This window comes from Penaeus chinensis, chromosome 2 (genome assembly GCF_019202785.1).
Source record: "Penaeus chinensis breed Huanghai No. 1 chromosome 2, ASM1920278v2, whole genome shotgun sequence".
NCBI lineage: Eukaryota > Metazoa > Arthropoda > Malacostraca > Decapoda > Penaeidae > Penaeus > Penaeus chinensis.
Window position 1 is genome coordinate 16,201,000 of NC_061820.1, and position 12,500 is coordinate 16,213,499.

General features: G+C 45.0%; 1 protein-coding gene across 1 annotated transcript in view; it reads right to left on the reverse strand.

Annotated features, from left to right (window-relative positions):
- Window positions 1-1,393: 1,393 nt before the first annotated feature.
- The window catches only part of LOC125030749, a 44,729-nt gene continuing 33,622 nt past the window's right edge, over window positions 1,394-12,500 (reverse strand). The window contains exons 2-3 of the mRNA XM_047621011.1: window positions 6,104-6,257; window positions 1,394-5,624 (exon numbers count right to left, since the gene is read on the reverse strand). Coding sequence (XP_047476967.1) covers window positions 1,742-5,624; window positions 6,104-6,246 — 4,026 coding nt within the window. The 5' untranslated portion in view covers window positions 6,247-6,257 and the 3' untranslated portion in view covers window positions 1,394-1,741. The remainder of the gene's footprint in view (window positions 5,625-6,103; window positions 6,258-12,500) is intronic.

The window sequence follows — 12,500 nt, forward strand, 5'->3', positions numbered from 1 at the left end:
TCCCCGTATTTTTTTGTATTGATTCAGTAAGGGATTTAATGTTTCCGCTTCCCTCGTTTCAGGCGTTATGCATCACTTACAAATTTGGCACAAGCGTCTAGTGATCAGATATAAGGTAAGGTAATACTGCGGGCGCTGCGTGTACCTGCATATCAGGATTCTACTACTAACACAAACACATTGCATAAGTGGTTTGTGAAACCTGGCAGACACTTGGAATGCAGTTTCAACAGTGCTGGAAAGAAACGGAAGCCCCACAGGTGTCCTCACTTAGTAGTTCATCAAAATAATCATACAATATGACTGTTCAAGTTTCATGCAAATTGATGATCTTTTAAGAACAGTATTCGGGGCGAAGTGCAAAAGCAATGAGGTTGATCTGGCTTGTTAGGAAATCATAGTTCAAATGAACTCAAAACTATCAATAGCTTTCGCGGCTGCCAGCATATGTGAACCAAAAACAGGCTTGCATCAGTGATAACGATAAAGCTAACATGAACGACAACAAATGAAAAACAATAACCGCGATATGTTATTTACTTTTTCCTCACTACATTATTGCTCGGCTGCGGCCTCGTCTCCCGTATTGACACGTAGCACAAGACACATTCTCGCGCTGCCACGTCGGCCGCGGTCCCGGGGAGGGCGGCCTGAACCCCGACCCTAGATCTCGCGTCCGGCCGCGCGGCCTCTCGCGCCGGCAGCCGTGGGGGGGGGGGGGGGGGGGAACTCGTGGCGTATTTAGTAGGGTGACATTAAGAGGAGGGATAGAAGTAGACACCAATATTATATGTGTCCATAAATATATAAAGGAATATATATACATACATATATATATATATGAATATATATACATATATATGAATATATATACATGTGTGTATATATATATATATATACATACATATACACACACACACATACGCATCTCTCTCTCTCTCTCTCTCTCCCCCTACACACACACACACAAAAACATGCATATATATATATATATATATATATATATATATATATGTGTGTGTGTGTGTGTGTGCGTGTGTGTGTGTGTGTGTGTGTGTATGATTACTATCTATAGACACGGAAAGAGAGAGTAGAATAGCAGATATATATGTAATTATCTGCTGTCTATGTATTCATCAATTTGCAAATGGAAAGGAGTTATAGTAGGTGATAAGCGACATCTGACACTGACGATGGTTTACGTTGATGATTTTTAGTCGATATTCTCTAAAAGGATGGATAAGTTTGGTGCAAATAAATGCATTTTTTTCAAGGCTGAGCTGCTTTTCTTTGTGAAATGATCCATCTGCATAATTCTTAAATATTTTGTTCTCATTATATAGCCAAATATGATGAAACTGATACAGTTTTATGGATAAGGAAATATTTCTGATCATTGTAAGAAAGTATTTTATTTCATTATATACACACAAACTTTGAGTAAAATTAGACGCATCCGTTCATTCACAAACTTCCTGAAAATAACAGGAAAAGGAACTACAAAATATATTTACACATTTCTTCCATTCAGACAAAAAGACAACTTTCAATCTTCTCCTTACTTAGAAAAGAGAACCCCAGGTACATGATTTACGGTGTACTTTATGAAGAACTATAATAAGCAATAACTAATCTGACATAACAAAGATTTGTGATCTATGAAAAAAGAAAAATGTACAGCAGACCATGCAGCTGCTTCGAGCACGTCGTCTGCTGGGCTGAAAGAACGGCACGGAGGTCCTCATTCCTGAACCAGGGAGAGGAAGATCTGTCTGTTGCACATATACTGTCTGTGGAGAGTTTTGATTGCCCTCTGCGCATCCTGGGGCGAAGTCAAGGATACTCGGGCGTCAGCAGTCGGCTGATTGAATTCATTGTATCTCCTGATCACGTTCACCGGTCGAATGTCAGGGAAATCATGGAAAAATTCCAGAATATCATCTGTTGTGGCGCGGTAGGAGACATTTCCAAGCGCGACCACACACCCTGGTTTGCCAAATTTTTCCGGCGGGATGGCAGTGCCCATGGTCTCTTTACCTCCGGTATGGTCTCCCGACTCGCGCATCATAGGGTAAGGGCCCCGCATCCTTCCGAATCCTCCTGGGTCACGCATGCCACCTGGCATCCTGTGCATCCCACCACGCATGTCGCCGCGCGGCCTGAAGCTACGAGGTGCCCCGGGAAAGTGACCCATCAAGCCCCCTCTGAAGGGCGCCCGCGGCATCCCACCCATGCCGGAGTATGGGTCGAACTTCGGATGCATATCATCCTTGCGTGAATCCTTGTCAGATTGTAGAGGCTGGCCATGCTGGAGGAGCGGTTCCCGGATGAGTGGCTGTTTGGAGTTCTGCCCTCTTTGCAAGGACAGGCTATCTGTGTCCACTTTTTGGGAATCGCTGTTGTCGTGCTCACTGTTCATTTTCATGGAGTCCGGGGATGGATCTAAACTCTGGTCAGATGGTTTGTCTCCATGATTGTCAGTCTTTGTCAGACTCTCCTGACCTTTCTTGATGAGTTCCAGAGGGTCGAACTTCAAACCCATAGCTGACATAACAACTGGCTTGGCTATCAGCTCAACTTGAACTTTAACTTTACCAAGTTGCTGTTGACTCTTACCAACTGCACGGCGTGCATCCTGGATCAATGGGAACATGACATACACAGGATGTGTGCCATCATCAAGGGACTCACAGAAATGCACACGTTCTGGGACCAATCCTTCATCACTGAAGAAATCTCGAATATTTGCTTCTGTCGTCTCTTTGGGTACACCTTTCATTACCACAGAGTCTGTAAGTAGATCAGCACCAAGAGGGGTATGTTTTCCAGGACCATCATCACCGTTGCGACTCTCCATGTCTTTATCCCCGGAGTCAATTGTATTGCCAATCAACTTCTGATCTTGCTGAGATTTGATGCTCAAATCCTTGGTAGCTGAAAGGTTGTCTGGGGAACAAAGTTCAATCTTAAGTTGGCTGCCATCCAGGACTGCATTCCCTGCAAGTGAGTCTACAGCTCTCTGCGCTTCATCTGGTGACTGGAGTCGAACATAACAAGTGCCTAAAGAGTCCCTGTTCCTTTCCAGGATAATGTCCACTATCTTGAATCTGTTAAATAATTGAGCAACATCATTTTCTGCACATCCCTCTGGGAGGCCAGAAACGCAAATATAAGAGCCATCTTGTGACTTTTCATCAAATCCACTCGAACCTGGCTTGCCACCCGGATTGAGTTTGCTCTGCATCATGTTCACATCTGCTGCTGTGTCATACTTAGAATCACTTATAAACATAATATCGACTGGGCTGTCGTACAGATACTTTCCAGAACATCGAACAGCCCTGAGTGCATCACGAGGCTGTGAGAACTTCAGAAGAGCAACATTTAGACGATTTCCTTGCTCATCGGCAAGCAGTTTGATGCTGTTGTTAGGCACATAGATGCCATGGAAAAGTTCTCGTATTGCCCGATAGGAGGTTCCAGGAGGCACATTTCGGATCTCCACACTGCAAGTGAATTTGGAGTTATCTCCCTCTCCATCCCTGTATCCACCAGGGCCTCCACCTCGGCCACGATAACCACCACGGTATCCTCCACGATATCCTCCGTAGCCCTCTTCTGGATGCCCCTCTGGATAACCTTCACGGTATTCCCCATAACGTGGCCCAAATCCACGGCCACGGCCCCTGCCTCTGTCCCAGCCCCGCATCCCTCGACCACGGTAGCCACCACGCCCCATGGGTTCATAGACTTCTTCATAGTTCTCTTCTTCTTCTCTGTCTTCATAGTAACCCTCATGGTCTTCCCAGTTGCGGCCTTCACGTTTACTCCAGCCTCCGTCACGGTCACTCCAGCTGTCACGAGAGTCACGGCTACTCTTGCCAGACCAGTTGTCCCGTTCCCCACGCCCAACCCACCCCTCTCGTCCCCGACTCCACCCTGCTGCCTCGCGGTCTTCCTGGCTGTCCCACCTGTTCCCCCGCTCGTCCCTTGAATCTCCTCTCGGGCCCCAGTTGCCCCGACGATCTGTATCCTCTCGATCTCTCTCTTCACGTGAATCCTTCGATACTCTGCCTTCCCTCCCATCCATCTCTCTATATCCTCTAACATCTCTGTAGTCTCTGCCGTCCCTTCCACCAGCCATCCTGCCATCTCGACTTCTTGAATCATAATCAGAATTTCTGCCATCAGCTGATGATGGACGGTTGCCAGGAGCTCTGTCATAACCAAATCCTTCATTAGTTCTTGGCAAGCCAAAGCCTCTTCCTGCAAAAGCACCATAAGGGACTTCACCGGGAGCATCACCTAAGAGCCCTGTAGATTCAGGTCTGTGCACTGGCAACCCATCCATTAGGCCTCCTAATTGACTTTTATCGCCTCTCATCTGGCAAAACATCTGTTCACTTTTGTGACTTCCCACCTGGTCAGATATATACTCACTTCCTGAAGCCTCTTTTGACATTTGGCTTTCCTCATCAGGATCCATCTCTAATGATTCATTAAACTTAGCTGACCCTACCATATTTGGAGGTGGAACATTCATGTTAAGGAAGTTAAATGACTGCCCACTAAATGGCATGGCTGGATTATAGGCATTGCCAGAATTGAAGGATGGGGCAGTGTTATATGCTGGTGTAGAGGCAGGTGAGGGTGTGTGGATGGGCGAGTTCTTGGGTGGCTCAGTGAGGCTGCTGGGCAGTGGGCCCCTCATGCTTGCACTTGGGATGTCTCCAAGGCCGGGTATTCCTCCGTTACTTCCCTCCTTCAAGTGGGATTCTTGAGGTGATGCCATTTCAAGAGTGTCTTGGCTGTCACGGTCTCCACGGTCACGCCCTGGCCTCCCTAGGCGATCCTTCTCGCGGTCGCTGCGGTCACGAGTCCTGTCTCTTCCACGATCACGCTCCCTACTCCTGCTACGTCGTCGGCTGCGGCCGCTGCGGTCCCGACTACGAGATCTTGACCGGCTCCTGTGGCGACGGCGGCGGTCTCGGTCTCTTGACCTGGAGCGAGACCTGCTTCGTGATTTGGACCTCCGACGCCGGCCATCGCGTCCTTTGGAATCTCGTTTAGATGAAGAAGTAACTGAAGAATCCTTCTTATCATCCTTCTTCTCAACCTGGTTAGCTGAGGAATGCATATGATTCTGGTTATGCGAGTCGACACCTCCATGCGTGTGCATAGGAACATGATTAGGGTGAAGCTGGTTATTCCCTGAATTGGCCATGGGAGGCGACTGCATGAGATGGCTCTGATTCTGCATGTGAGGAGGCAGCTGACTGTGGCGGGTGTCAGGAGACATCTGGTGCATGGGTGACGGGTAATGCATGTGTGATGCCGACTGCTGCTGCTGCTGTTGATAAGGATTTTGTGGCGGCATCTGCCCAACTGGGCCTACCTGCTGCTGCGGAGGCGGCTGCTGAGACACTGCCTGAGGCATTGGCTGCGGCGGCTTTTGTGAGGGGACGGGGGCGGGGGCCATATACCCCTGGAGAGCCATGGCCTGCTGCCGGGCTGACTCGATGACCTTCTGCATTTCTGACCGCGAGGACAGCAGCAAGGTCACCTGAATGCCTTTGAGTGTGGAGCCTGTCTTCTGCATGGCAAGGCGGGCATCCTCGTCGGTCCTAGGGGAGAAGAGCTCTCGGTCAGTCCACAACACGCAACACAAAATCATCAAAGTAAATAATTTACTTCTAAGATAAGTGCAGATGCATAAGAAATAAACACGCTCATCGAGCTAGAAACTTACAGATAATGTGTAACAAAAGCAGAAATTATATCAGTGGTTTTGACATACAATTTGACATCTACAAAGTACTTACTACTGCACATTCTCGCATGTAATGTAAACTGAACTATTGTTTGTTTGATATGCTTGATGGGCAGTGACATACAGTACAATTATGCTCTAGTGACTTGCGCTTCTTGCGCTTAGCTGGCAAACCATATGATAAATAGCTAAATGATATAAAGTGCAAGAATAGTCTTGTAGCAAACAAAATATCTGCCGCGACCAGCAGGGCCGAGGGATGCAGCACCTGCTGGCGCGCGGCAGACACGGAACCCATGGGTCTGTGAAATCTGCATTGAAAAAGCAACACACCCGAAGGCGATGAAGGCGTCTCCGAGCTCCCCGCCCACGATGTGCACGCCGCCCTCTGGGATCTGTAGCCCTTTGAAGAACTCCCGAATGTCGAGGGCGTTGGCCGACCACGGGAGGTTCTGCAGGCGAATGATGACACTCATCGTGGCGCCGCCTGGGGAGAGAGAGGGCACATGAGCGCTGCATTCTGGAATTTATATTAATTTACGGGTATCATAAATATCCCTTTAGGACGTTTAATCTAAAAAAAACACGCATTTAATCTAAATTGAATAAATACACAAATAAATATGTAAATCAATATATATACTCTAAGGCAACTTTAAGGTTAGTATCATATACTTTAATTCTAAAAAATCGATCAACTTATACGTCTGGTTCTTTTCTGTAGTTTAACATCTTCCGTACACCTGTGGTACCCAGGACTGAACACCTGTCTCTACATTAACCCTTGGTCCAGCTGTAAAACTGGAGCTCAAATAATGCACGAGCTACTCCTTATCAGATAACATGACTACAGTAACCGCATGGTTTAGGAAAACTTGGAAACACAATCTAGTCGACGAATATTTACACGCTGTTACCTAATGCATATATCAGACACAAGTCTAATATATACACTGATAGCAAACTGCATTGGACTGTGTATACAAAAAAAAAAAAAAAAAAAAAAAAAAAAAAAAAAAAAATCACACTGTGGCTTTCTTCAAATTAACAAAACACCTTCGGAATCACAGGTGCAATTTCCACAAATGAATTCCCCTGATACGGCTCTGGCTTTCTCACCCACACCTATACAAAACCCACAATGAGGTGTCAAGTCGAAGAGTTCGTTAAAAGGTTTTAAACTTCGGACGGCGTCACATTAGCCTTCAAATTCGAAAGTACTGAAAGCGTAAAAATGTGTGTGTGTGTGTGTGTGTGTGTGTGTGTGTGTGTGTGTGTGTGTGTGTGTGTGTGTGTGTGTGTGTGTGTGTGTGTGTGTGTGTGTGGTGTGTGTGTGTGTGGTGTGTGTGTGTGTGTGTGTGTGTGTGTGTGTGTGTGTGTGTGTGTGTGTGTGTGTGTGTGTGTGTGTGTGTGTGTGTGTGTGTGTGTGGTGTGTGTGTGTGTGGTGTGTGTGTGTGTGGTGTGTATGTGTGTGGTGTGTATGTGTGTATTTATGTGTGTGTATTTATGTGTGTGTATTTGTGTGTGTATTTGTGTGTGTGTATTTGTGTGTGTGAGTGAGTGAGTGAGTGAGTGAGTGAGTGAGTGAGTGAGTGAGTGAGTGAGTGAGAAAGAAAGAGAAATAGAGAAGAGAGAAGAGAGAAGAGAGAAGAGAGAAGAGAGGAGAGAGAAAGAGAGAGAGAGAGAGAGAGAGAGAGAGAGAGAGAGGGAGGGAGGGAGGGAGAGAGGGGAGGGAGGGAGGGGGGGGAGGGAGGGAGAGAGGGGAGGGAGAGAGGGGAGGGAGAGAGAGGGGAGGGAGGGAGGGAGGGAGAGAGGGGAGGGAGAGAGAGGAGGGAGGGAGAGAGGGGAGGGAGGGAGAGAGGGAAGGGAGGGAGATAGGGGAGGGAGGGAGATAGGGGAGGGGGGGAGGGGGAGGGAGGGAGATAGGGGAGGGGGGGAGGGAGCGAGAAGGGGGGGGGGAGGGGGGGAGGGAGAGGGAGAGGGAGAGAGAGAGAGAGAGAGAAAGGGGGGGGGGGGGAGAGTGTGGTATAATAATAATAATAATAACTTCATTGGAATCGGATTTATGTGTGCGTCCGTTTACAAAGGATTACACATCCGTACCGCAGTCAGTCAGGTGTTAGAGGGAGGACGGAAGGTTGGATGGGAGGGACGGTGAGGAGATATCAATTAACTACATAAAAAAAAAAAAAAAAAAAAAAAAAAAAAAAAAAGATAAGATAAAAGTTTTACCGAACGAATCAAGGAAACGGGTGTGAATGTTAAATGCTAATACTCGTTAAGGAGTGAATAAAAAGGTTTGAGAACGCGCGCTGTTGATCAAGACTTTTGGTCACTCACCGTCTAGAGGCGTTATTTGAATAAGCTAGTACATGAATCAGCATCTTAATTTGTTTCTATTACGCTCCCTAACTAATATTTGAGATAAATTCTAATCTGTGCTTGTGATGATTACTTCTTGGCATGTAGACAACACACGCATACGTTCTCCCCCTCCCACACACTCCTTTTCTCCCATTCCCTCCCCTTTCTCTCACTCTCTCACTCTCTCACTCTCATTCGAAACACACACTCGTACTGAAAATCATTATCATACGTACTAGCACACGCACACGCACGCACGCACGCACGCACGCACGCACGCACGCACACACACACACACACGCACGCACACACGCACGCACGCGCACGCACGCACACGCACACGCACACACACACCTCTCTCCCTCTCCTCCCCTGCCCTCTCTATCCTCTCCCTCTCCCTCTCTCCCTCTCCCTCTCCCTCTCTCCCTCTCCCTTCTCTCCCTCTCCCTCTCCCTCTCCCTCTCCCTCTCTCACTCGCACCCATACATCCACATATCACCACGTACACGCACATACATTATAGTTACGATTATTTTATGAAAGTTCTATATTATGATAGAGATAACCCTTCAAACCTAACCTTACACCTGTCGTCATCACACGCCATCTCGCCAGGAACGGAACTGAAGCGTTCTCAAGATATTCGATAGAACGCTTGTGGGCGCCCAGGCTGAAGCTTTTTCGAAAAGTGCTCCCCGGCGCAATACGCCTGTGAATGGAACTCGATAACGGCTCATTATATCGCCCATTGACAATGAAATGTGCAATGAGCACTCATGACGGTACGGATGTTTGCTTAGGCATTCAAAATGCACAACTACGAATGGAAAGACGTAATCAACATTACATTATCTTGATAAACCGAATATACAAAATCATATTTTTCTTCTGTGTATGCATGGAGACGATTTGTCGTTTCGGTAAGAAGGGAATGAATTTCATGAGCCCCCCAATCTCTTGCCCGTTGTTGGTCGTGGGAGATTAGGAGACGCAGACCGAGGCCAAAGGAAGGGATCACCCCTGCCTTGGACCTCCGCAAACGCCTCTAATTTTGCAAGATCTTTTCTTCTCCCCTTTCGTTTTCCTATTTTTCATCCCTCTTTCTGTCCATTTATCATATTCGTTAACCCTTATTTACCTTTTTCGCCACAGTACTTTGCCTTAATGCTACGTGACCTTTGATATTTGGCACATTTGTTTGTTTTGACCATTGACCATTCTGGATATCCACAGGCATCGGCTTAATGAACTTAAAAAAAAAAATTGCTTGGTGGCTTCGCCCCAAGCACCACCCTATCGCTATATCTTGTATACGCCGCTAATGACCTTGGATGTTTTCGTGGGAGAAATTTTTAAAAAAATAGCTAAATAATTTAATCAGAATGTCCAATATAATATATTCCATATCGAATTTATATCAGTTACCGTGCCTTCAATGGCCTTAAAGAATCTTTACCCTTACGTCAAGTTGGGGTCTAATTGGAATTTCTCGTGCCGTTATTATTTTAACATCATAAATGATATCTTGAGGGTAACAGTTAATAATAGTAGTTGCAATAGTAGTCTCTTATTTGATTTAGAAGCCATTCTTATAGGTAGGATTCCCGTTGATTGTGCAGGTGTTGTAGCATCCCTTTAGTTATATGTGAAGTTAAAGATGCTACATTTTAACCATGCGGATGTTAACGAGTAGGGAGACTCGATCACCAACAAAATACTAAAGAATGGCAAACATTGACACTGCTCATTATTTCAAGTGCAACTGATGCATGGCTTGCAAGAGTATTACCCTATATACACTGTGAGAAAGTACATGATTTGAATAATATTCCAGAAGTCGTTAATCGCTACATCTTCCAGAAACTGAAGCTGCGTGCAAATGCAAATACATTCGTGCTGACACGAAACGCCACGCTTCTGTCACTTGACTAATAACTTCCTTGTTTTTCTGTTAAAACGCAATGTTCCTTTAGCTGTAATAAATGAGTCCTTTAAACTTACGGAAGGGCATCCCAGTAATACGAAACGGACTCGTGTTTAACGTATGCTCTAAACAATCGGTACTGTCGCCCTGTCTATAGCAGGGCATTGTTTCCAAACGTCCATCATGACAAATTTGTAGAAATTACGTATCCTTGTACACAAACATGATTTTTTAATGAGACCGCAAAGTGTATCTATGGGGTGATCTCGAAGGACCGTGCCCTTCCTTTTCCCGCGGGCCCCCAGTCCAACCTGTAGTTATGGGCTAGGCTTTAGAAATTCGTAAGCGGCCGCGCCCTCCAATTTATTTTAGAATACCACCCTAATGAGTATAATCACAATGCGCCTTTGATTATACATCTGCATGTAAATGTATTCTTAAAATGTGTGTATACGTTATATCCACATGTAAATGCTCACACGCGTGAGCAAATATCTTCCTGTAGACATGCATTTATAAACATCCGTGTGTGTGTGTGTGTGTGTGTGTGTGTGTGTGTGTGTGTGTGTGTGTGTGTGTGTGTGTGTGTGTGTGTGTGTGTGTGTGTGTGTGTGTGTGTGTGTATGTATGTATGTATGTATGTGTATGTGTATGTGTGTGTGTGTGTGTGTGTGTGTGTGTGTGTGTGTGTGTGTGTGTGTGTGTGTGTGTGTGTGTGTGTGTGCTAGTACGTATGATAATGATTTTCAGTACGAGTGTGTGTTTCGAATGAGAGTGAGAGAGTGAGAGAAAGGGGAGGGAATGGGAGAAAAGGAGTGTGTGGGAGGGGGAGAATGTATGCGTGTTGTCTATAGTGTGCCTATGCATGTTCAAGGCACATGCGCACGGGGAGGGAGCGTGTGCATGTGTAAGCGCGCCACTGCATTTTTTTAGATATGCCACTACATGACGCTGCCAGACCCTATAAATTACGAATATTAATAATAAATTTCATTGCTTGGGAAAAGGCAATTTCCAGACAAGATTACTGGTTTTAATTAGTCTAACTGGTAATTAAGATTAAGAAGCGAGACAATTTATAATAAAATAATCTATAGTTATGTAACTATATCACTATTTTGATCCCATTTAACCAGACGCTACTCACAATTTCCGGCCAGCAAAGTATATCTCCAGACAACGGAAGTTTGAAATGTGGATTCGCTAATTATAACAAAAAGTGTAGATAAATGTTATTAATACCACCAGTCAACTGCATGAACGCCGTTAATATGAATAACTATGACTTATTACAATGGGTATATATTCAAACAAACTTTGAAGTATTCGGATCATGGGATATAAGCCATAAAAATACTTTTAATGAATGAACAAGATAGCGGAATAAGTTGTGTACAAGTTACATAAAAATAATATATCATATATTAGAATATGTAATACATACATATTATAATACATATATATATATATATATACACACACACACACATATATATATTGTATCTGTATATACATGATATATAATATAATATAAAATATATATATATATATATATATATATATAATTACATATACATACACACACAAGAATGGGTAATTTTGCAAAACGTGTACGAGGTAACTCGGAATTACCATGTATATTTGTGGCTACGCACCGCGGCCCACCACCGATGTTGAAATGAGGGTGAACGAATACCCTCCTTAGAACGGAGCACTGGTTTACAGCCATTGCAAATGAAGCCAAAAAAAATAAAATAAAGTAAGCTTCACGTGAAAAGAAAACCAAGAGAAACTTAACTTTCCTTTTATTTACTGGTACACATTACAGTTCCAAATCTTCCTTCCAGGTACGTACCACAGCCACGGATGTTCCGAGTGTAATTACAGCCTACTGATATATAATAAGCCCTCAGATCTACCACAAATCGACTGAACAATCAAAACTAATGTATTATCTCCTCTACATCCGTGTTTTTGTATGATAAGTATGTGCTAACGGAGGGGACGAACAGGAGCAGGAAAACGTCGAGAGAGGAGAGAGCGAGGGAGGTAGAACTAGTTACTGCTAAAAATAAAAACGAAAAAAAAGGAAGATAGAAATAAGGAATAGTGACTGGTAAAGAGAGGGGGAGGGAGGGGAGGGGGTATACAGAAAGAGAGAAAAAAAAGAGGAGGATGGAATGAAACAAGGAAAGAAAGTGAGGAAGGATGCGAGATGAGAGAGAAAGAGGACATTTGGGAGAGAGAGACCAGAAAGAGAGGAAGGACAAGGAAGGTGATAAAGGATACGAGGCGGAGGGAAGGGCGGGCATAGGAAAGAAAGAATGAAAGGAAGAGAAGGGGGAGGGGGGGAGAGAGAGAGAGAGAGAGAGAGAGAGAGAATGAGACAAAAGAGAGAGAGAGAGAGAGAGAGAGAGAGAGAGAGAGAGAGAGAGAGAGAGA